This window comes from Molothrus ater, chromosome 2 (assembly GCF_012460135.2).
Source record: "Molothrus ater isolate BHLD 08-10-18 breed brown headed cowbird chromosome 2, BPBGC_Mater_1.1, whole genome shotgun sequence".
NCBI classification, from domain to species: domain Eukaryota; kingdom Metazoa; phylum Chordata; class Aves; order Passeriformes; family Icteridae; genus Molothrus; species Molothrus ater.
Window position 1 is genome coordinate 894,787 of NC_050479.2, and position 25,291 is coordinate 920,077.

General features: G+C 51.4%; 1 protein-coding gene across 3 annotated transcripts in view; it reads right to left on the reverse strand.

Annotated features, from left to right (window-relative positions):
* Window positions 1-25,291, reverse strand: part of ITSN1 (intersectin 1) — a 116,163-nt gene that overhangs the window by 88,262 nt on the left and 2,610 nt on the right. For all 3 annotated transcript variants that reach the window (XM_054514071.1, XM_036381532.2, XM_054514072.1), the window contains exon 2: window positions 133-192. In XM_054514071.1, coding sequence (XP_054370046.1) covers window positions 133-160 — 28 coding nt within the window. In that variant the 5' untranslated portion in view covers window positions 161-192. The remainder of the gene's footprint in view (window positions 1-132; window positions 193-25,291) is intronic.

The following is a 25,291-nucleotide window of genomic DNA, read 5'->3' on the forward strand; positions in this document are numbered from 1 at the left end:
CCACAAAGCCCAGGAACTCTCAGCTCAGAGGGATGCACAAACACTTCCCCAGAGAAAACCCTTGCAAAGGAACCTGTTTATGCCAAGTTATTGCACACAGGAACAGCTCAGAGCACACCAGAAAGCACTTACCCCCAAAAGGTGTTGGAAACTGAGCCATGGTTCTGTCACTTTTAGCTTGATAATAGATGCCTGGAAAAGAACAAATTATATATTCAGCACAGTATCTTCCATTTTCCATATATTTTCTGTGTGATCAATTACTACAGAAGAAAAGAAGGCAGTGAGGAAGCAGGATTGATTGTATCAATACTTCCCAGACCAACTGGGACTTCCAAAACTCAGTGTCTCATTTTTGCACATCTATGAGGGCACCTTCCTCCCAGCAAACAGCTACATTTCATTCTGCTCCAAGGATGGCCTCAAAGCAGCCTGGAGCTATAGATAATATTTCTTTATAAATGGAGATGGAGTGAGGGCAGAGCTCAGCCCCATCCAGGGATGCTGCTGCAGGCTCCATGCCTTTCCTGAGTGTCACAACCCCTGCTGCTGCTCAGGAGGGGAACTGGCTCCATTTCCAACTGCTGCAAGCCACCATCAGTGATCTGGGGTTTATGCCCTGCCCTAAATTAAATTCAATGAAACCTCCATGTCCCGCTGTGTCCCAGCCCTGAGGAGCAGCAAGGGCCCAAGGGAGGCCAGGGGAGCTCCAGGAGAGCACCACTGGCTCTGCCAACAAAGGCACCACACAGGCTCCAAATTTCATCTGCACACAGAGAAGGAAAACCATTTTTCTTGCTGCACACAAAGGCTGCCATGAGCTGCCTGAGCCAGGGGACAATGGCCAGCACAACAATGAGCCATGGCCTCTTGTCCTGGGAGATTCCACTCGTGTCTTCCAGGCAACAGCAGAAAGGCAGGGGGGAACAGAATCAGGAGAATCTTTTAGGCTGCCTGAACAGCAGCAGAAATTTATCAATATCCCTAAGAAAAGGCATTCACTTGCACCAACAATTTCCTTTTGTCTGAACTCCTGTTTGCTCCCCTCCCCATCCCCCTTTCACACTTCCCACATTCTCCTCTGGCCTCCAACTTGGGAGCCTGCTGTGGATCCCTCCCCAGTGTCCCCTGTGCACAGAGCCCTGGCACTCGTGCCAGCCAGGCTCCCCAGCAGTTGGAATTTGGGGAATGAGGGACACAACCCTGCCTCTCTTTCCTCCTCATCTGGCCAAGCACCTGACCCCAAAGCCCTGTGCCCCAGGCCAGGGCAGCAGCTGATGCTGCTCCCAGGGCTTATCCCAGAATTTCAAATTCCAGGTGCAGAGATCCAAGGGTTCAGAGCAGCCCCCTGAGCTGTGGGGCTCTCCCAGAAGCATTCCTGAAGTGCTGAAAGATCAGCACTTTTATCTTTGCCTGTTTGCTTCTTGTTCTCTGCTCTGGGAAAGAACTCACAGATGCTGTGGGTTTCATGACTGCAAGGAAACCTTAAGGGAAAAAAAAGAGGAAAAAAAGAAGGAGAGAAAAAGGAGGAGGAAAAAAAGGAGAAGGAGGAAAAAAAGGAGGAGGGGGAAAAAGGAGGAGGAGGAAAAAAGGAGGAGGGGAAAAAAGGAGGAGGAAAAAAAGGAGAAGGGAAAAAAGGAGAAGGAAAAAAAGGAGAAGGAAAAAAAGGAGAAGGAAAAAAAGGAGAAGGAGGAAGAAAGGAGAAGGAGGAAAAAAGGAGAAGGAGGAAAAAGGAGGAGGAAAAAAAGGAGAAGGAAAAAAGGAGAAGGAAAAAAAGGAGGAGAGAAAAAGGTAGAGAGAAAAAGGAGAAGGATGAAAAAAAAGGAGAAGGAGGAAAAAAGGAGAAGAAAAAAAGGAGGAGAGAAAAAGGAGGAGGAAAAAAAGGAGGAGAAAAAAAGGAGGAGGAGGAAAAAAAGGAGGAGGAAAAAAAGGAGGAGGAAAAAGTAAAAAAAAAAAAAAAAAAAACCAACCCAAAACCAAAACCCCAAACAAGCAAAAACAAAACTCAAACAAAACCAAATGGAGAAAAAATGCCAAAAAAAAAAAAAAAAGAAAAAAAAGAAAAAGCAGGAAACCCCAAAGCAGAAGTCCCTGCTGAAGCCCCCCTGTCAGAGCCCAGGCAGTTTCCATATGATCTGCTCCTTTCCAGCACAAGGGGAAGCAGCAGAGCATTTACAGGCTCAGCCCTTAGGGAAGAGCCTCCTCCACAGCCTGCCAGGATTCCAAAGGAATTGAATTCCCCCTCTACCTTGAACACAGGGAGGGAGTGGGAAGTCTGAACACCAGCCCCGTGCTGGATGCCAAGGAAAGCAGAAACTATTCCAAAGAACCTCCAGAGGGAAGAAAAAAAAAGAAGAAAGCGAGAGAAAAACCAAAGCCAGCTGGGGGAATGGAGAGAAGGAGCAGAGAGCTGTGTCTAAATGTGAGAGGCTGAGACCAAGCAAGCTGAGAGCAGCAGAGACAGGAAGCAAATGAGGGAAAGGCAAATCCCTCCCTGAGTGGAACACGCTGGGGTTTGCTGCTCATTGCTGATGGATCACCTGAGCTCCAGGCACAGGTGTCACACCTGGGGTCACACCAGGGACCCCAAGGCCTCTGCCCAAAGGCTGCACCAGGTCCATGCTGAGCCCAGCTGCTCTGGGATTCTGTTTTTGGGGTTGAAGGGCTCAGGGATGGAGAACATGTCTTATTTATCCCCAAAACATCTGGCACAGTTGGTATATTATAAAATACCATATATATGTAAAGTACTGTAAAGCAAATAAAGCAGCTGCTGACCAATGAGTTCAGGAATGATTCAAACAGCAAGAAGGGGAGACAAGCAGGGGAAGCACAACTGCACTGTCAGTGGCTCACACAGAGATCCCTGGGGAAGGCAGCCCAGAGCTGCCACAGCAGCAGTGAAACCAACAGTGCCTCCAAGGGTGTGTTCTGCACAGGAGGCAGGAGATGCAGCTGACACTTCATCCTGCTTCTAGACAGCACAACGAGGAACTTGGAGCTACTCACCCTTGCCTGTCAAAAAAGAGCTTAAGCCAGTGCTGCACTGGGATGTGCCAAACCAATCCAACATTAAACAGCTCCTTCCTACATAAATCCCTTCTCCCCTGAACAGCAGAGACCCACATCTCGTCCACAGGGTGGAAACCACTGAGCACTGGGGTCACTCACGAGTTCTGTACTTCCCAACCCTCCAGAAAAGGCAAATATTCCAGCTTGCACTTCCCAGGGTGGTGCCAACAGCAGCCACCCCACGGGTCCTGTCCCCACCAGGGCCAGAGGATGGATCCCAGGGGCTGGCCCAGCCCTGCCAGCCCATGCAGTGCCAGCTGTGCCCCATGGGCACCTTGTCCCCAGCCCAGAGCACTCAGTGCCACCTGCAGGGGACACCTGCAGGGCTGGGCACTGCAAAGCTCCCTGGGCAGCCCCTGCCAAGGCCTGAGCTCCCTTTCCATGGGCAAATTGCTGCTGCTGTCCAAGCTGAGCCTGCCCTGGCCCAGCCTGAGGCCGTTCCCTGGGAGCAGAGCCTGGCACCCCTGGCTGTGCCCTCCTGGCAGGCCTGGGGGGCTCTGGAGCGTGTGGGTGTTCCCAGGTCAGGGACAGCAGGGACAGATCAGTGCCACTGCAGGAGATCAATAAGGGGAAATCCCACAGCACCATCCCACAGCTGCTCTCTGGGATTTCCCCCTGCTCGGGCTCCTTGGCCCGTGCTGCTCTGGGCTGGCAGAAAGGCCCCAGCTTGTGAAAGTTGTTCCATTGCCCTGAACACCTCTGGCTTCTGGGGCTTTCTGCAAAGCCCAAAAAGCCTGGGAGTGAAATCACAGAGCGTGCAATGGTGTGGGTTGGGAGGGACCTCACAGCCCATCCAGTGCCAGCCCTTTCCCTGTCCCTTCCAGCAGAGGAAACTCCACAAGCTCCCCATGCGTGGCCTCCCATGGAGTCAGAGCACCGGGAGCCTTCCCCACGCTGGCCTGGGGGTGACGAGGAGAGCCTGGCACGGGGATGGAAAGGAACAACAAACTCCAGCAAGGAGGAGGCACTGCAGCAGCACTTTTATATCAGCTACAACTGGGCTTTATCACCTGCACGATTATCTTTGGAGAGAATATATATATAAAAATATATATAAAATATATATAAATGAGAAACATTTGCTTACCCCCAGCTCTGAGTGAGGGAGACAAGGCCCTGCCCAGCCAGCTCAGCTCTCAGGGCTCTCCCTTCCACCTTACCCTGCTGTAGCTTACCTCAGAAATACTTAAATTCTTGATCCTCACTCCAAGTTGTTTCTTCTCATAAACCAATACTCTAGATACAAGCACTGTTTTAATACATATATTTAAAAAATATATTATAAATATATATATATAATATTTAAATATATTAGGGTTTAAGGAATTGATTCTCCTTTACCTTGAACACAGAGGGAAGAAGAGAGGGAGTGGGAATATATATATTATATATATAAGGTTATAAATATATAGATAAAATATATTCGGTTATATATTAATGTATATTAAAATTAATTATAATATTTATAACAATATAATATTATAATATTAATATGTATTAAAATACATTTAAAAATATATATAATCTAACTGTAACCTCACGAATTGTTCACATAAAAGTAAAACTGAACCATGTAGAGAACAACTCCACATATATAAATTCAGATATGGTCTGGAATTTAAGTACTAATGTTTAAAGCTTTTGCCTCAAAAAAATGAGGAGGTTGAAAATATCTCCAGTAGAAACATTTATTCATAGGAGTCAGACAAATATGAAAATTCCTTTCACAGTGTATTATGTATGGACTTTAAAAATATGGCTCAGAACTTTATTAGAGTTTCTATTTAAAGTTATCTGTGCTCTGCTGAGGCCATGTTTACAGAGAAAACTGCAATAAAGCCACAGGAGGTATAAATGAACAATAATTGAGCTATTTCAGTGCTGTGTCTTTATACAGACACATTTCACACAAGAAAGATCCTGGCTTTGTTTGCCCTAAAATGCAACCCAGCATTTCTATTCCTAAACAATTCCTCAGGAGATAATTCTTGATCTGAATGCCAGAATTAATTCCTGAGGCCACTTATCAGTCACCTTCCTCCTCTGACAGGAAAAAAAAGAGACAAACCCAACCAGATAAAGTCCCAACACCCTCCAAGAACTCCAAATGACAACAAAATCCCCCCAGCAGGACATGCCATGAGTGTCCCAGGCTGAGAGCAGCGTTTGGAGCCTGCAGATGCTCCATGGCAAAGCTCTGCACCAGGAGCACTCAAGGGACTCAGAGGTTTAGCAAAGCCTGGCAAGTCTGGGTCCGTGCTGGAAACAAAAGCATCTGGAGACATTCAGGGAATTCTGATCCTTGCTCTTTGGAGATCACATTTTACCTCAGTCACCACTCTGCAAAACTTGCCAGTTTCTGCTCCTTACAGCAATGACTGATAAAATAAAAACCTTCACAAATGTCAAGTCCTGCCATTTCTTCTATTTTGTACCCAGCACCCAGAACAGACTAACAAAGCAGCTCCCCACTGCAGATGTATTTCAACGCCTGTGGCAATGATCAAACTGCTGAGGAGTCACCTCTGCAACCCAGAAACACGGAATGGCTTGGGTTGGGAGAGACCTCAAAGATCACCTGCCTGACAGGAGCAGAGGGAACGGCCTCAGGCTGGGCCAGGGCAGGCTCAGCTTGGACAGCAGCAGCAATTTGCCCATGGAAAGGGAGCTCAGGCCTTGGCAGGGGCTGCCCAGGGAGCTTTGCAGTGCCCAGCCCTGCAGGTGTCCCCTGCAGGTGGCACTGAGTGCTCTGGGCTGGGGACAAGGTGCCCATGGGGCACAGCTGGCACTGCATGGGCTGGCAGGGCTGGGCCAGCCCCAGGATTTGGGATCTCTCACACATGGGCTCCTGCAGTCCCAGCTGAGCTGTGCCTGGATTGCAGCACCCTTCTCAAGAGGTGGCTGACTCTCATTTTAAAAGATTTAGCACAGTGAAAAGCCAGTGTGTCACTCAACTGTTTCTAAAGCCCTTAGTAAGAAATAAGGATCTTGGTTTATTTTCACTTTAATAGCTGTTGGCTTCATTGAGAACCACCAGACCCTGTAAAGGAGGAATTCCAGGAGTTTCTTAGTGCTACAATTTGTTGGTTTTTTAAAGTTGCCTTTACTCACCCAGGTGCAGCAGTGACCTGTTGGCTCATTTTGTTTGTTTGGGGGAGTGTGTTAAAAACCCTCATTATCACAATGGCAGTGGGGAATTTCTGACTCCTCCTCCTTTAAAACAAGTACTAAACCCAAAAATCTGCAAGACAAGATTGGGAATATTTGCACACCTACAACAACCTTAACAGCAGCCTGACATTAGCTTCAAGAATGATCTGTGAAGGAGGACAAGGAAGTGCAGAGTAACCTGCAGGATGTGAGTGCTGAGTGCCCTGGATCTCACATCTGATTGATTTATCTCCACGACCTGCAGCTCCCAGAGCAGATCCAGCAGAGCTGAGCAAGGGCCTGGAGCCTCCCCGTGCCCAGGAGAGCCTGGGGGAGCTGGGGCTGCTCAGCCTGGAGAGGAGCCCCAGGGAGAGAGAGGGGCCTCAGCCCTGCCTGGCCCTGTGTCTGTCCCTGTGTCAGTCCCCCCTGTGTCTGTCCCTGTCGCTGTCCCTGTCGCTGTCCCTGTGTCTGTCCCTGTCGCTGTCCCTGTGTGCAGAGGTCAGAGCAGGCCCAGGCTCTGCTCCAGGCCCAGCAATGGCCCCAGAGCCACGGGCAGGGCCTGAGCGCAGCAATTCCCCTGCACAGGAGGCACAACTTCTGCCCTGGGCAGGGACCGAGCTGGAGCAGAGCCCAGAGAGGGGCTGGAGTCTCCTCCCTGGGACATTCCAGAGCCACCTGGGCCCACCCTGTGCCCTCTGCTCTGGGATGGCCCTGCTGGAGCAGGGAGGGGGCACCAGGGACCCTCTGTGGTCCCTCCCAACCTCACCATCAGCGACTCCATGAACACCAAGAGAAGCAGGTAAAGCAGATGGGTTCTGGTATTTCCATCCCATCAGCTGAAGGCAGTGATGCTTTATTCCCAAGCTGCTCATCCAGCTGTGTCCATGGCCCCAGGACCCCTGAGCAATGGCACTCAGGACACTCTTGGAGCAGAAGAGGAGTGGCCAAAGCCTGGAGTCCAGCCTTGGCTGAGTCTGAGTGCTCTGTAGCCCCTCAGTGCCAGCTTTATGCTCATTTTATGGGAGTACCTTGTTCTAAGAGGAGTCTGAGAGCCACAGCACCCCTTTAACCTGGCCACCCTTAACTCTTGAAGCCCAGCTTTGAAAGCTGGATCACTTCTGTGGCCGTTCCCCCTTACCCCATTCTGATCTCTCCAGCCCTCACCACAAAGAACCTTGTTCCTTCAGCTGCTGCCTCTGCAAGAACCACCCCAGCTGGGTTAGAGAATAAAGAATTACATGGCTTTTTGCAGCTTATCCCTTTCCTCATTCCTGCATCAACTCTCACACCTATCCCACCCATCTCAGGCCACTTTCTGTAGCAAGGGGGACACAGCTGCAGCACATCCAAGGCAAGAAGATCATGGAAATACTCTGGGAAGTGGCTGATGAACTTCTTCCCTCCCTCTCCCACAGATGCCCATGACACAACTCTGCAGGAACTCCCATTTCAGTCCAGCTGGATGTTTTTAAAGGAATTAGGGCAGCCAAAGGAATAGGCCAGAGCTGTTAAGTCTGGCTTGGACAGCAGTGGTGCCTTCCAGCCCAAGATTTAATCACTTTTAGGCCTGGCCTAATCCCCCATAGCTGTGCTGTGAAAATCCACGTGCTTGTCTCAGCTTTAGAGCTGACCCTTTGAAATGGGGACAATAATAAAAAAAAAGAAAATCGGTTATTCTTGAGTTGTTTCACTTCACCTTCCCCATTCTGCCACTAAGTAACAGCTCTGCTGGGGGAAGGGTAGGGAGGAAGAAAAAGCCCTGAGTCAGCACAAGGGCTGCGTCAGGGAGCTCAGGATGTGCAGCCCATTCCCTGCCCCCTGCTCCAGGCACAAGCAGCAGATAAAAGGTCTGGCAGGGCAGGGCCGGGCTGCAGCTGCTGCTGAAAGCAAAGGCTCTGTGCCCTGCAGGACTCAGGGAGGTCACTCTGTCCCCTGCAAGCAGCTGCTCTCCTGAACTCTCCCGGTTACGTAAGTGCAGGGCTCTGCTGGTGCAGATCTGGAAGCAGATTTTCAAAGAGTCATTTCCTAGGAGAATTATTCAGCATCCAGCAGCTCTTATCAGCATCTCAGGAGCTGTCAGCCCTCATCACCTCTGCCTCAGGCAGCTCCTCTCTCCCACCCAAGGACACTGGGCTCTGAATTTCCCCCATGCTCTGCCTTCTCAGCTCCTGCGGGACACGAGGAGCTCTTCAGATGCACAACCAGAATGTAACTGAGGCATTCACAGCAGGTTGTCACTTCTGTCACCCTCCTCCTGGGCACACCTAGCCCTGCTGCTCCAGCACTGGTTGGTCACAGGTGGCCAAGAACAGCAAGGGTCCAGCAAACAAGAAACAGCAGCTTTATAGGGAAGAAATGCAAATGTTGGAGAAACAGACACAGAAACTCCCTGGGACAGGTCAGGCCCTTGGGCATTTGTACAAACAAGGGATTTCCTTGCTCTGCAAAGGGGGCTGAGCAGGCACCAGCTCACAGGGAGGGTCAGGGACTCTCATAAAGCCTAAACAAGGAATTAAACATGGTAAAGTTCCATTGCTAGAGCTCCTGTCTCCTATTTAAAATCTCCCTCCAAGGAGATGAAGCAAAAAGGGCTTCACTGCATGAGACAGGGCCTATCCCAAAGCAAGGGTTTCCTGGTTCCATGAGATCAATTCCCTTCTAGAACGTGTTTGCACTCAAGAGCAGAACCATCCCAGGTGTGACCACAAAAGCAGGGAAGTGGCACATGCAATGGGATAAGGGGAAAACAAACAGTCTGCAAGACACAACACAAACTGCAGACACATCTAGAACAGGCACACATACATTCCAAAAGGCACAATCCAACTGAAAGATCCTATTTCTAGATGAAATCAACTATTAATTGACTGCAAGTACATTCTAATGGCACAAAAATAAAAAAGTGTCAGCTTTCTTTCCAGGTGCCAACTGTGCTTTCCCAGCAGTTCCACTTAAACCAGGCTCCAGCAGCTCAACCACAACTGGAAAAATTTCAAGCCCTGGCTGGGGTAAAGCAACCACTGAATGTTTTGGGTTGGAGGGACCCTAAAGCTCATCCTATTGCACCTGGGCAGGGACACCTCCCACTGTGCCAGGTGCTCCAGCCCCAGTGCCCAGCCTGGCCTTGGGCACTGCCAGGGATGCAGGGGCTCCACAGCTGCTCTGGGAATTCCATCCCAGCCCCTGCCCACCCTGCCAGGGAAGGATTTCTCCCAGCATCCCATCCAACCCTGCTCTCTTCTAATGCTGAGATACAAGATCAGGAATAATCCTGCTGGATGCATTACCAGTGGGAATGGCAAGTTCAGACACAGCAAAGAAATGAGCAAAACCAGACACAAACCGAGGGAAGACTTTCCATGGATTTCACTGGACTTGAGGGTGAGGAGTTATGGAATAACATTTCCCCAAAGCAAGCAGAGAGTGAGGTTCAGGTTTGTCTCTACACAGAGCTACAGCCAAGGCAAGAGCTTCTTGGGACAAGAGCCAGATTTCAGCTCCAGCTCTGCCCCACAGAGCAGCCCTGAACACTGAGGATGGCTCCAAGTGACCCCAAGTTCCAGCTCCTCTGCATTTCTGCCAAGGGCTGGGAATCATTTCAGGCCATGCTGGAGAGAACAAGGATGTGCACACAAAGCCAAGAACTCCAAGGAAAAATCTAGATATGGAAGACAGGGTCTTTAAAAAACAACAAAAACCATGTATCAGCCAGGGAAGGGATGCTCATGCTCACTGTAAAGTACTTGGAGCTGCTCTGGAGGATGCATGCTGGGGGAGAAGCACCATGTGCACTGACATTTTCCATGCTGGCTCTGAAAACTTTGTTATGATCCTTCTCTAAATGAGCCAGGAAGTCTGGACAGTTAATAACACTGCAAAGAGTAATTTTCCTGTCCTGAAATGCTTTAATACGTCTTTCCAGGATAAAAATTCCTTTCCTGCCAGAGGATAAGAACATTAAGGCTGTTGTTAGTGCTAATGGTTTATTTACTGTAAGTCACAAATCTGTGGCATGGGGAGGTTTGTTTACTGTAGCTCACAAATTTCTCCCCTGTGGCTACTTCAAAAGTCAACTGGTTTGCAGTTCCCTGTAATCAGGAAAATTTGCTACAAGGTTGTGGGGCAGCCTTGCACTGGGAAAAAAATCCAATTGCAAAACTGTAACATGATGCTGATTTCCCAACATAATAGATCTGAAAAACCTTTCAAGTTTGATTCAAGAAGAAAGCCAAGGCAGCTGTGACAACAAACCTCCTCCTTAAAAGCCTCACATTTGCAAGTTTTGACCGTGCTGCCTGATAATCAGTGCCCAAGTACACCCACAGATTGTTCTCCTGGGATGTCACAGCCTGAGCCTGCTCACTGCCACTGAGCTTGGTTCCTACAGAGCCACCTGAACTCTGCATCCCCAGAGAGAACCCCCAAATCCCGGGGCTGGCCCAGCCCTGCCAGCCCATGCAGTGCCAGCTGTGCCCCATGGGCACCTTGTCCCCAGCCCAGAGCACTCAGTGCCACCTGCAGGGGACACCTGCAGGGCTGGGCACTGCAAAGCTCCCTGGGCAGCCCCTGCCAAGGCCTGAGCTCCCTTTCCATGGGCAAATTGCTGCTGCTGTCCAAGCTGAGCCTGCCCTGGCCCAGCCTGAGGCCGTTCCCTCTGCTCCTGTCCCTGTTCCCTGGGAGCAGAGCCCGACCCCCCCTGGCTGTGCCCTCCTGGCAGGGACTTGTGCAGAGCCACAAGGGCCCCTGAGCCTCCTTTGCTCCAGCCCCAGCCCCTGCCCAGCTCCCTCAGGGATTCTCCAGCCCCTGCCCAGCTCCCTCAGGGATTCTCCAGCCCCTGCCCAGCTCCCTCAGGGATTCTGCAGCCCCTGCCCAGCTCCGTTCCCTGCCCTGGACACGCTCCAGCCCCTCCAGGGCTCTCCTGCAGGAGCAGAACTGGGCCCAGCCCTGGAGGGACCCCAGCACAGAGGGACAATCCCTGCCCTGCTCCTGCTGCACAGCCTGGGGCTGATCCAAGCCAGGATGTTACCTTTTTTCTCTCCCTGCCTTTGCTGAGGAAAGTGAAGAGATGAAACACAGTAAAGAGAGGTCAGGGAGAGGAGAGCCAAGGAATGATGAAGAGCAGGAAGGGCAGGACACAGCAACTCCCTGGTATCAACACAGCTCATCCCTGTCCTCCAACTCCCCCAGCACTCCAGTCAAAGCTCCCAAAGGCTGAGCTTTCCCAGGCTCACACCTCTGGGCAGAGATCAAACCTGCTCAGAAGGTGCTACACCCACCACAGAGCAATGATCTGAAGACAGAGTTTCCTTTAGGGTCTGGCTTGCCTTGACAGCAGCTTTGAGAGAAGCTTTCCCTGATCTTGAGCCCAGACCTCCCTGAGACAGCTCGAGCTGTTCCCTCAGGTCCTGTCCCTGCTCACAGGGAGCAGGGATCAGTGCCTGACAATGCCAGATCTGAAAGGTTTGTACAATTTACAGCACAGGAGGAACAAGTGGCACAATTTATAGCTCATACTTGCAGCAGTGCATTAAACCAGACAATCCCAGCTCATCCAGGTGATTTCAGAAGCTGCTGCCACTCCTGACTGTGGAGCAGGATTCCTTTATTTCTCCATCTGGCTCGTTAAAAATAGGGGCAATCTGCCTTGGCAGCAGCCTTGTGACTGCAACAGGAGATGGCTCCAGGGCCACTTGCTGCAGCACCAAGCCCATGCCCAGCAGGGCTGGGGACAGCCTGGGGAGCAGGGGCTGTCCCAGCTGGCACTGCAGGCAGCAGGAACTGCTCAGCTCCTGCCTCAGCACAGCGTTCTCCACCAGCTGGCAACTGCCAGCATCTCCAGAATAACCTCTGCACACTAAAAATACATCTCTGGCTATTCACCCTCTGAGCTGAGAGCTCAAAATGAAAACTGGCATTCTAATGATGAATCTACAACTTCATCAATCATCACCTTCTGAAACAGCAAGCAAGAGTTTATGGCAGTCACTTGGCTGCAGAAGTGTAACCTAAAGGTATTTTATTTATTTAGGAAAAATTAACTTGTCAATATTTCAACTATTCCAAACCACCCTATACTGAAGCACTTACAATCAAACCTTCATCAGTCAAAAAAAAAAAGCCTTTCTCAAAATCAACAGTGAAGTTGCCAATTCTCCTGGAAAGTACCACAGGTGTTTACTGGTGCTTGAAGTGAAGAGAAAACCCAAAATGAACGTGCTGGGGTGAAGAGTTGGCTGCTTGGAGAGGAAGGAATCTGAACTTTTGCCTCAAAATTAACTTGTTCCCCTTTGGGGAAGGGAAAGGGTAATAACACTCAAGCACCAGTGAGTGTGGAAAATGAATACACAGAACCAGAGAATGGTTTGGAAAGGACCTTAAACTCATCAACTCATCCCCAGCCATGGCAGGGACACCTCCCACTGTCCCCAGTGCCCAGCCTGGCCTTGGGCACTGCCAGGGATGCAGGGGCAGCCCCAGCTGCTCTGGGCACCCTGTGCCAGGGCCTGCCCACCCTGCCAGGGAGGAAATTGTTCCTGATATCTGATCTAAATCTGTGATTTTTCAGTGTGAAGCCATTCCCTGGGTGCTGTCCCTGCATGCCCTGGAAATTGTCTCTCTCCAGCTTTCCTGGGGCTCCTCCAGGCCCTGCAAGGCCACCCTGAGCTCAGCCCAAAGCTTCTCCTGTGCAGGTGAACAATCCCAGCTGTGCCAGCCTTTCCTCCCAGCAGAGCTGCTCCATCCCTCTGCCCATCCTGGAGCCTCCTCTGGGCTCTCTGCAGCAGCTCCAGCTCCTCCCTGGGCTGGGGCAGCTCTGCAGGTGGGAAATCACCTGAGACAGGGGCTCAGGGACACAATCCCAATCCCAATCCCAAACCCTCTTCTGATCCCAGCTGGGGGCTCAGGGCTGGGGCAGGCCCAGCTCTCCCAGGGCTGCTCCCTCTGCTCATCCCAGCCTGGGCTGATCCTGGGGTTGCCCCAACCCAAGTGCAGCACTGGGTATTTCCTAAAGCAGAACCAACAGAGGCCCTGAAGGTGCCCAGGATGATCCACAGCATTGTCCAGGTGACAAGTTCAGTCCCCAAGCTGTGACCAGCCAGACCAGGCCCCATGGAGCACTTATTACATCAAATCCACTTTGCTTTCTGACAGAAATTGATAATTAAGTACCTGTAGAGATAGAACTACATGAACATGCCTCAGTTCTCATCTGATTAAATGCTGCTGCTGACAGTTTGAGAACCCAAGCACTCAGCACTCCTCCAAACGTTCAGCTGGACTGATGCAACTTTCAGGCAGGAAACCCCAAATTATGCAAGAAAAAAAAAATCCAGTAAAAAAAGCACCACTTCATATGTTTAAAGGAGGAAACAGCAGCAGCAAATAATCCTCAGTTAAGGTCCTCAGCAAGAGATGCCCTCACACTCTACACTGAAGAGGCCATTTACTCACACACTTCTGTTCTTTTCTCCTTTTATTTGTAGTTCTCCAGCAAACATTATCCATGACAACTTTCAAGCTACAGGAGCTCTATATGGCAACAGCTCATGGCTTCCAGCCCTGAGGAATCTCATTAATGACTACAATGAAATGAGGACAAATGAAGGAATAACACAAGTATTGGGGTGTATGTTTGTCTATGGCCCTTTTAATCATTGCTTGGACAGCTGGGAATTGGAATGCCTGAGGAGCAGGAAGGAAGGAGAAAAACAACCCAAGCAGCACCTCTTGTTCCTTCAGGGCATGAACAAAGGAGAAAGATTTTTGAATTGGGCCCAGCAGAAAAATCAGCATCTTCCAATCCTGAGATCATTCCCTCAGCCTTCTGGAAGGTTCCTGTTTAAGGCTTTCAGGGCCTCCCAAATCCTGGCAGCCAGCAGCCAGGACAGGGTCAGAGCACTTCAAATCCCTCAGGAACTGGAGGGACCAGCTGGGACAATCAGGTTGGAATGAGGCAAAGAAACAGAGCAAATCCTGCAGCCTGAGGAGGAAATGCAACACCTCAGGATAACGTGCACCAGAACCTGGCAGGGAGCTCTGGAGACACTCCCAACAACCACCACGGAAAGGAGGCAAAATCCCTGAACCACACAGGGGCATGGCAGAGCTGAGGCCACAAAGCCCAGCAGGAAGCCCAGAATCCCAGAAGGATGCACGGGGAGGGACCCTAAAGCTCATCCCACGCCAGCCCTGCCATGGCAGGGACACCTCCCACTGTGCCAGGCTGCTCCAAGGCCTGGCCTTGGGCACTGCCAGGGACCCAGGGCGGCCCCAGCTGCTCTGGGCACCCTGTGCCAGCAGCCCAAATTGGGCTACCAGAGGACTAAGTTTTGTGTTTTGCTCACCTGCTTCAGAATCTGGAGTCTTCTGTGAGTTTCTTTGAAATTCATTTCATTGCTGGCAGCTCAGGAAGCTGTTAGACCACTTGGCAATAAAACCTGCAGAATATCAAGACCCATCCAAACACACCTGCCTGAACAGGCAAACACCACACGTGGCTTCCCCCAGAGCCTGGAGAGAACATTCCTAATAAATCCTGCAGGGATCCAGCATGAAGGGCATGAGGCACCCTGCCCACACCCTGGGGTTCAGGCTGCTTTCCCCAAAGACTAAAAAAGCTTTGATTAGAAAAAGCAAAAAAAAAAAAAAAATCTAAAAAAAAATCTAAAAGCAAAACTTTTAGATTTGATATTCCAGGGAACTGCACATGGGAATTCAATGGAAGCCTGGAAAAGAGTGTGTGTGACAGAAGAATTGATCTGCTTTGGAAAACAGCAGTTGCAGAGTACCAAGCCCCAGTAACACACAGAAATCACATGTGAATGGAGCATTAGGAAAAAAAAAACCCAAAGAGCCTGAGGGGGAACCATGGATGTTCCAAGCAGGATCTCACAGTTGCAAGTGAGATTTAATTTGGTTTCAATGCAAAGTTCAGTGTTTGGAGCCATAACAAACTCACACAAACCTCATTTTTTAAATGCTTCTCCCTAGACTGGGCAGACTGAACAGATACACAGAGATCTAAGGGGGAAAAAAAAATAAAGAGCCATAACATTAAAATGTAACAGCCTGGCCAAAAATATGAGTAACCAGATGACAGTGCCAGAGGTCAGAGATCCAGCAGCACTGCTCCTGCCAGCCATTGAAAGGCAGCAATAAAGGAGCCCTGCAAGGAGGCTCGGAGCCAGCACCGTCCCCAGGGACAAAGAACTTCACACATTTTGTTCAGTTACCTTGCCAAGAACTTCCCCACTGTATCCAACACCAACTACTGAATCTGCAAGGAATATAATGCTTCTACAGCAACCAGCTGTGGAGATATTTCTCAAACAGGACAAATTGGACACAAATGCCAAATACTTTCCCAAGTAATTTAGCCTATTCCTAGTGGGAGGAGAACACTCTGGTCACTGCTGTGATCCAAACACAGTGTAAATCTGAGTTCTGAGAACTCAGGCAGCCGAAAACAAATCTGATAACCAGGAGCAGATAAGCAGACACCCAGGTGTGCACTTCTGTTAATCTGCCAGGACATGACTCCAGCAGCCTCTCTCCTTGGGAGCAGCACCTCCATGAGACTTTTCCACAGTGGTTACACTCCCCCCACCAACAGAGCAACTTTACAAACATTGCCATGTCCCTTGGAAGAGTTCACCAGGGAATCTTCTGGGGAGGTGAAGCAGTCACAAAACAAACCAGCTCTACAGTGGCACCTGCACATGAACCTCAGCAAGAGAGGGGAGGGCTGGAGAGTGCCCAGGGCAGGGAATGGAGCCGGGCAGGGGCTGCAGAATCCCTGAGGGAGCCGGGCAGGGGCTGCAGAATCCCTGAGGGAGCTGGGCAGGGGCTGCAGAATCCCTGAGGGAGCTGGGCAGGGGCTGCAGAATCCCTGAGGGAGCTGGGAGGGGCTGCAGAATCCCTGAGGGAGCTGGGCAGGGGCTGGGGCTGGAGCAAAGGAGGCTCAGGGGCCCCTGTGGCTCTGCACAAGTCCCTGCCAGGAGGGCACAGCCGGGGGGGTCGGGCTCTGCTCCCAGGGAACAGGGACAGGAGCAGAGGGAACGGCCTCAGGCTGGGCCAGGGCAGGCTCAGCTTGGACAGCAGCAGCAATTTGCCCATGGAAAGGGAGCTCAGGCCTTGGCAGGGGCTGCCCAGGGAGCTTTGCAGTGCCCAGCCCTGCAGGTGTCCCCTGCAGGTGGCACTGAGTGCTCTGGGCTGGGGACAAGGTGCCCATGGGGCACAGCTGGCACTGCAGGGGCTGGCAGGGCTGGGCCAGCCCCGGGGATTTGGGGATTCTCTGTCTGAAATCTGGGCCCTGTAACCCCCAGAACAATGCAGGGATCTGGCTCTCACCATGCTGAGATGAAGCCGCTCCTGCTCGAGGTCTCTTGATGTGCAGAGCCATAAAAAGACCCAACCTCCCTCCTGCAGACCAACAGGCACCTCAGCTGAAGAATTTTTCTCAGCAAAACAAGAATAAGACAACCTAAGAATTTGTGTGTGTGCCTTCCCCTAGCTCAAACACAAACCAGCAAACCTCCATGTAACTTGTAAAAACAAGGAAAATCAAGTCTAATATTAGGTTCATGCACATCACCCAAGTGCACATCTTTGGAATGTTTATTTTAGAAGTCTACAAATCAAAAAAGAGGTGGAAACCACCTAACTAGGTAACAGCTCTCCTTCCTTCTATCATAACAAGGCTTTGTTTCTATTTAAATCTTCACAGAATAAAGTTTTTAATCTTTAATGAGACAAAGCCAAGCTAATGCAAGATGGAATTACTGGTGGGATGTGTTCACCTGGTTTCATAATGCTGTATATACAGGGATAACACAGAACTCCACAGGTAAATGTTTGAAACCCCAGCATGGTTTGGGTTGGGAAGGACCTTCGAGCTCATCCACTGTGCCAGGTGCTCCCAGCCCCAGTGCCCAGCCTGGCCTTGGGCACTGCCAGGGATGCAGGGGCAGCCCCAGCTGCTCTGGGCACCCTGTGCCAGGGCACAATTCCTCATTGCCAAGATCCCACCCAGCCCTGCTGCTCCTCCATCTCCTGTGTCCTGTCACTGTGTGCCCCTGACAAGCGCCTCAGCTGGGATGGAATCCATTTCCCCCTTTGCTCAGCTCTGCTCACCTGGTGTTTTCCCAGCTCCCCTCCCCACCCCAGAGCCTGGCTCCTGGTGGGATCTCAGCTCCTTCACAGAAATCCTGGAGAATGGCCCCAGCTGGGGCTGCCCCTGCATCCCTGGCAGTGCCCAGGGCCAGGCTGGACCCTGGGGCTGGAGCAGCCTGGGGCAGTGGGAGGTGTCCCTGCCATGGCAGGGCTGGCACTGGGCGGGCTCTGAGGTCCCTCCCAGCATTCAGGGAGTGTCAGAAAAGCCAGGGCAGCCCCTTGTCCATGGCTGGCACAAAGCAGACCCTGCTGCTGCCACACTGAACTCAATCAGAGCAGAGGCAGCCTGGGAAGCTGCATCCTGCTGGATCCAGGTCACCTGCAGCCTTCTGCCCTTGCATTTACTGCCTTCCAAACCTCTCCAGCTAAAAGCTGTCTCACATGGAGAGGAACTGCACACCAGGGTCTCTGGGGAGGATTCAAGGACTTTTGTTTAATAAGTATTTATTTATTTCTCCCCTTTCCTTTTTTTTTTCCCCTCCCTTCTGAAGCTGGGAAAGGATAGCAAAGCACAATAAACCTGCCCACAAAAGGAAATGAAGAGTCACCAGAATTTCAGTGCTCAAGTCCCTGGGTCTCATTTCAGTGCACAAAGCTGCACTGAGTCAGCATTTTTCATTCATCATGCTGGCAGGATTTTGAAGGGGGTGTTTTAAAGAGGAGGACTCAGTTTCTGTCACTGCTTTGAACTTCCCAAGCAGAATGTCTCATTTTAACATATCAACTGAAGAGATTCACATGGTTATATTCCCTGCACACAGGCACCTGCTGCCCTGCCCCAGCCAGACGGGCTTTGTTTCCCTAGCAAAGCCCAGGTGCTTTAATGCAGGATTGCACCAAGGTAATCCAGGGAAAGCCGGAACTTGGCATCACCACAAGAGATTCCAGAGACTCCAGGAACTGAGCAGCCCCAGCACCATGGCCTGATTTCCTTGGAGCCACAGAGGAACATCTTCCTGCTGGAAGCACGGAGGGCAGGAAAAAATGCAATATGATTTCTGAACCTTCACGTGATTCCTGACTGCAGCAACTTTATCACCTGTCAAAAAACCCTCCTGGCCTCTGACTTGCATCAAAAAGTCCTCAAAACCCCCAAAGACACAATGGGCACAAAGTTGATTATTCAGCCAGCAGCAGAGCCCAGGCAGCAAGGAGTGCAGCAGAACAGAGAGCAGCCTGTGAGGCTGAGCTTGCAGCACCATGTCAGCCATCCCTGGGGCTCACAGAGCTCTGCCAGCCCAGCCCAGCACCAGCACCAGCACCAGCACCAGCACCAGCACCAGCACCAGCACCAGCACCAGCACCAGCACCAGCACCAGCACAGCCAAGGCACGGAAAGCTCAGAGTTGGGGCTCTGCCAGCCTGCCCCAGCTCTGCCAGCCTGCCCCAGCTCTGCCAGCCTGCCCCAGCTCTGCCCCAGCTCTGCCAGCCTGCCCCAGCTCTGCCCCAGCTCTGCCAGCCTGCTCCAGCTCTGCCACCCTGCTCCAGCTCTGCCAGCCTGCCCCAGCTCTACCCTCAGCTCTGCCAGCCTGCCCCAGCTCTGCCCCAGCTCTGCCAGCCTGCCCCAGCTCTGCCCCCAGCTCTGCCAGCCTGCCCCAGCTCTGCCCCAGCTCTGCCAGCCTGCCCCAGCTCTGCCAGCCTGCCCCAGCTCTGCCCCCAGCTCTGCCAGCCTGCCCCAGCTCTGCCCCCAGCTCTGCCCCCAGCTCTGCCCCCAGCTCTGCCCCCAGCTCTGCCACCCTGCCCCCAGCTCTGCCAGCCTGCCCCAGCTCTGCCAGCCTGCCCCAGCTCTGCCCCCAGCTCTGCCAGCCTGCCCCAGCTCTGCCAGCCTGCCCCAGCTCTGCCCCCAGCTCTGCCAGCCTGCCCCAGCTCTGCCAGCCTGCCCCAGCTCTGCCCCCAGCTCTGCCCCCAGCTCTGCCAGCCTGCCCCAGCTCTGCCCCCAGCTCTGCCCCCAGCTCTGCCCCCAGCTCTGCCCCCAGCTCTGCCAGCCTGCCCCAGCTCTGCCACCCTGCCCCCATCTCTGCCACCCTGCCCCCATCTCTGCCACCCTGCCCCCATCTCTGCCAGCCTGCCCCAGCTCTGCCCCAGCTCTGCCCCAGCTCTGCCACCCTGCCTCAGCTCTACCAGCCTGCCCCAGCTCTGCCCCCCTGCCCCCAAGTGATGGGGAGTCCAGCAAGGACAAAGCCATCCCACAGACCCCTGCTCCTTTCAGTCCTTCAGTTCTCCTCCTCTCTCAGCAAGGACTCCAAAGTCTGTCGTGAGAGACAAGTGGGAGCAGAGTGAAACCAGCTCAGACCCCGCCAGTTCACCTGAAAAATTCTGAATTCTCCAACTGAAATCTCAAGAGTTTGGCTGCAGTTTGACCAAGAAGCACAGCACAACACATCAGCATTGGAGAGAGCTGCCAGGGAGGGCTGGAGTGCCCATCCCTGAGGTGGCACTCAGAGCTCTGGGCTGGGGACAAGGAGGGCACTGGGCACAGCTGGGGCTCCATGGGCTGGGAGGGCTTTTCCAGCCTCAGGGATTTGGGGATTCTGGGAAATGCTGATGTTCAAAGGCTCAGAGATCCCACATCACGTTTTGCTGTACACAGACTGTATGCAAATTAAAAGTGTGATTAACAGAAAACCTTGCCAGATTTCCTAAAATCAGAGAATCCCAGAATATCCTGAGCTGCAGGGACCCCCAGGGATCCCCCAGTGCCAGCCCTGCCCTGCCCAGAGCCCAGCAAGCCCAGCCTGGGCATCCCTGGCAGCGCTGGCCAAAGGCTCCCGGAGCTGTGGCAGCCTCGGGGCCGTGCCCATTCCCTGGGCAGCCTGGGCAGTGCCAGCACCCTCTGGGAAGAACCTTGCCCTGAAATCCAACCCAAATCCCTCCAGGCCCAGCTCCAGCCCCTCTCTGGTGCTGTCCCTGTCACCAGAGAGAAGAACAGGAATGGGCACCACATGTTCACGGAGAGCTGGGGGACAGGAGAGGCACCCAGGGCTTTGGTTTTAAGTTCAAAACTCTTTGGTTAAATATCCCCAGTATTTAACACAGATACAGTGATTTTTTGAGCCACACAATAGCATTTGTCAGCAGCTCAGAGTAATGCTGAGAGCCCTTGACTCTAAAGGATGCAGCTTTCTCCCTCCTCACAAAGCAAAATTGTTCTGCTTGCATCATCTGCAGACAGCACGAGCTCGAAGCAGTGGCCTCAGATTGAGAGACTGAGTTGAAAGAGCAGCAGCAAACAATCCATGGCAGACAATCCTGCCAGACTGCAGCTGGAGAACTTCCTATTCCTGTGTCACAAGAGCTCTCCAGTCACTGTGCAGAGCTCTGGGATTTATGGGCCATCCTTCAGTTCTGACTCTGCAAAAAGGATGACTAAACACCCTCCAAAAAGCATGGGGCTGGGGAGTGAAAATGCTGCACCGGTTCAGCTCCATTAGATTACCCTGATAAGGGCTGTGATAAGGAAGCACATTCTGAGCAGGGATAACGCCTCAGCTTCTGGCAGCTCCGCAGGCTGGGGTCAGAGACCAGGAAGCCCCAAACAGGAGGATCCATGTGGTTCAGTCCCACACCAATTACAGAGCTGCTGGTCCCCCCAGAGCCATCTGAAGGGCTCTGGGCCCACGGGAATGTCCAGCCCTGGGAGGGACTCCCTGATCCCAATGAATCCAGAGCTTCCTGGGCACAGCCAGCTGGAGCTGCTCAGTGATGCCCACACAGCACTGAGTGCTACCCCACCCAAGGAATGAACTGCATTTGCCTTCTTCCTCTGGCCATGCCAGCCTCATTTGACAACATTTCCTTGAAGCAACCTCATTTCTCAGCAGCAAATATCCACAAAAACTAGATTTCGGTCACACTTCCTAAAATCCATGCATTGTGTTAAACAGCAGGTTGCTGGTTGTCCTTTAATAACCACATTATATTAGTGTGGGTTGAGAACAGAACAGCAGAACAGACAGAAGTTTCCAAGTTGGAGAATGGCTGTTTCCAAACTTTGTCCTTGGACACTCAAAAATCCACAATGTCCTGCCATGAATTGAAGTACAGATGACCTTATGTGAAAACATATTTTAACACTTTTATGCTTTGAGCTCTTCCTCTGAATAGAAATTTTACAAACCAGAACTTAACAAAAAAAAAAAAAACAAAATAAAACAAAACCCAAACACCAAAAAACTGTAAGGAGCAGCTGGAAAAGAACAGGGGCAAACCTTGTTACGTGTCTGCCTTTAAAGGCAGGACTTCCCTGAACACCTACAGGAACTTCAGGCCACACCACTTTACTCCAACACAAACTCTGCCCCTTCTCTCTGATGCTTATTCTGTTGTGTGCAGTCCAAGCCCACACAGAAGAATAGAGGTATGAACAAGGAAGGAAATTTTTCAAGTATTTCAGTTCTCTCTACAACCCAGCTCCAGTTCCAAAGCTTTTCCTGGTTGGGCTTGGCCCTTCCAATCCCCAACAGAACAAAACCCAGGAACATCAAAATACAAAGGGTAAGAGGGAGAGAGCACCTGCCAGCCTTCAGATAATGCTGAAAGCCAAGAGACCATTCCAATGAAGAAATACAGGACAAAAGGGAGGAAAAAGAACAGGTAAGAATGGGGCTGGCTGCAGGCAGGGAGCTGGGAAAGCACCCACAGGCACAGGCAGCAGCTGCAGCAGAGGTGCAGGGCACAGAACTGCCCCTAAAAAATGGAATTCCACCAAATGTCCATGCAAACCAGCCAAGCACCAACCCCACACAGGAGCCTGTCTGTCCGAGAGCTCCAGAGAGCTGAGTTCATCCAGCTGGGGCTCACATGTGACTCAAAGGAAAATGTCAGGAGTTTTGCTCAAGAAATTCAAGGATTACATCATCCCATTTGGTACATGACCAGATTACTGGCATTTTATTACAAAACACAGCTCTCAAGCTGTCAGCTTTTATGATTCTCTGTAAGAATTAACTGTGCTTCCCCCAAATACCCTGAAGATTTATGAAGTTATAAGAACTTGCACAGGGTAACTGAGCTCCTGGCTGCACCTCCTCACCAAAAGCACAGGAATCCCCACACAACCTGTCCACACCTGAAGGCCACGTGCAAAACTTACTTAAAAACCATTAAATATTGCACCTTGCAGTTCACAGGCCAGCCCACAACCTGGTGCCTGGGAATCTGAAATTGTAATAGAAATCAAAAATTGTATTTTTGCAGTTACAGAAAAGGCTTTATCACCATAAAGACATGATTAACATAGCTCTGAGCTTAATTTGTGACTAACACAAAATTGGCTCAGTTGTATTTTCAGTTCTCAGATCGGTCTGGTGAACACTTCAGATCCAAGCAGCAAGTTCCCAGCAGAGAAGCAGAGGTGCTAAATTGCACCACAACATAAAGATTGCCATGGGGAGGGAGAGCCCTCCTAAGCTCAGGCTGAGCTCTGGAAGCTGAGTGTGCAGCTGCCTCTCACCAGGCTCAGCTGAGGCAGCTCAGCCCCGGCTGAATGCCTGCCCAGCAGCCCAGGCTGGAGCTCCCCTCCGCAGCTCAGCTGGGAGGGCGAGGAACACAAAGTCCGTGTGTGCTTGGCAGCAGCAGCAGCCTGGAAACAAGAGAGGCCTCTTCTCCTTCCCCCAGCATGGCTGGGGGCTCTTCAGCAAAAACAAAACCAGACAGCATTTGAACATCTCTCATCCACCGCTTCAAAGGGCTCAAACAGAGAGACCCAGAGGTGCTGTCAGGAAAAACCTAAAAGTTCTTGTTGCCCTAAAGCAGCTCTGCCATGGGCACCCTCTGGATCTGCAGGATCCCAGAGGGAGGCTGGAAAGCCCGGGCTGCCACTCCCAGCAGGTGAGATTCCAACAGAGGCTGGCATGGGCTGGGGGGGACCTCCAAGCTCATTTCATTGCCCCCCTGCCATGGCAGGGCCACCTCCCACTGCCCCAGGTGGCTCCAAGCCCCAGTGCCCAACCTGGCCCTGGGAATTCCATCCCAGCCTCTGCCCACCCTGCCAGGGGACAATTCCTCGTTCCCAGTATCCCCCCTAACCCTGCCCTCTGGCAGCTTGGATCACTTCACAGGAATATTTAAATGCAGTAAATGTTTGCAGCTCTGTATGGAAGTACAGAAACCCACATGCTCCAGAGGAGGCTCACTGTGAGTCCTGCAGGGAGGAGCCAACCATTCCAGGGGGCTCCATGGGAACCCCCCTCAGGAAGCACAGCTTTAAATCCAGGTGTTCTGTGTATTTTGTATGAGTTGTGTATCCATAACTATTTCCTACAAACTGTGCATTTCTGTGGAGCACACGAACCTGCACCTTGAGGTGATGCACAGCCAAACCCCTGCCCAGGCATTGACAGGCAATTTACAGTCATGCCCAGGGCTGGATCCTTCAGAGATACTGAGGGAGAGATGAAACCCTCAATCGTCTGAACATCATGGAAATTATCATCTGAAATCATGGCAATCTTAAGGACCAAAACACAAAGGGAAACCTGAACTTCTGAGACAACTTGTCTCCAGTGGAATGATTTTACTGGTGCCATTAGGATTTGCTAATCCACACTATTAGCAGCAATACATTTCCCTGCAATATGGAATCTACCAGCAGGCCCCTGATTTTCCAGGATTGCCATCCCACAAGCCCTTGCTCTTACCAACTCCCAGGATGGAGAGGTGAGCTCTCACAACTGTGGGCACACCCAGCCATGAGGGACAATGCAGGCAGAGGGGATTGGAAATGCTGCTGAAGAGAAACACAGCACAGACAGAGGTTTCAGATACTCTGAAATTGTGATTTTTTCACAATTCCAGACTCATATTTTATCACACAACTTGTTGAAAAGCAGAGTTCACAGAGAAAAGATGTCCATTTGGACACTAACACTAATTAATTCAATTACTTTAAAAACAGCACATGAAAAAGTAAAATATAATATCCAACAGATGCAAGTTTGATAAGAGAAAACCAAACCATGGATGCACTATGTCAGCCAAGTTTTCTGTGTTTTCACTGATTGCAGTGAAGGTAATGCTGTAAAAATGCACCCTTTGCATCAAAAACAGAATAACTTGTCTTCCTGAGAATGCCCAAGGATACCTCTCTTCACTCCTTCCCACTCAAAATTATTTAATTTCTATTAAATAGAAAGTTTCTATTCTGGTCAAGAAGCTGATCCTCTGGAGGGCCAGACAATGCCCTGTTCACACAGGAGAGATTAGTTTCTAATTACTATCAGTAATTAGTGCTTTCCTGCAGCTAGAGCTGGAATTTCTCTGTCAGAGCCCGAGCACCTCCAGCCCTGCCACACCAGAGCTCCAGAGAGATTCATTCCAGGCAGGTGGGTCCAGCACCACCTGCAGTGGTGCCCTCCCAAACCTCACAGTTGATGGTTGTTGATGAGGGCCTGGCAAACACTGCTCCAAATCCTTCCCCCTGCAATGCAAACCCTACAGAGGCAAGGCCAGCCAAAAATAACCAGTGCAGTCGAGTACATTCCTGTTCAATTCTACCGAGTGCACTTTTCAAAGAGGCTAACTGCTCGTGCCACAGATCCCACAGAGGTTTTAGCACCTCTCACTGAGCTTTCCTGTGCACAAGTCATTCATCAGCAGCTCTCAGCCTGGAGCCCGTTTCTGATTGTCCACCACCCCCCCCCAATTTCATGCTTGGCAAGTAAAAACAAAACCAAGTTGCGGTGGAGGGGGCAGCCCAAGTTCAGCAGCTGTGTCCAACACAAGAGCAGCGAGCGCTCCAAGCTGCCAGCACACACAGCAGCTGAGGCGGCCCCTGCCTTGTTCCATGGGAAAAAGAAACCAAAGCCCTCACAGCTCTTGGGTTCTAAGCAGGACAACTCTGACCCACCCCAAAGAGGAGTCCCCCAAAGCAACCTGCTGCTGGCTCACCCTGCTCTGCCAC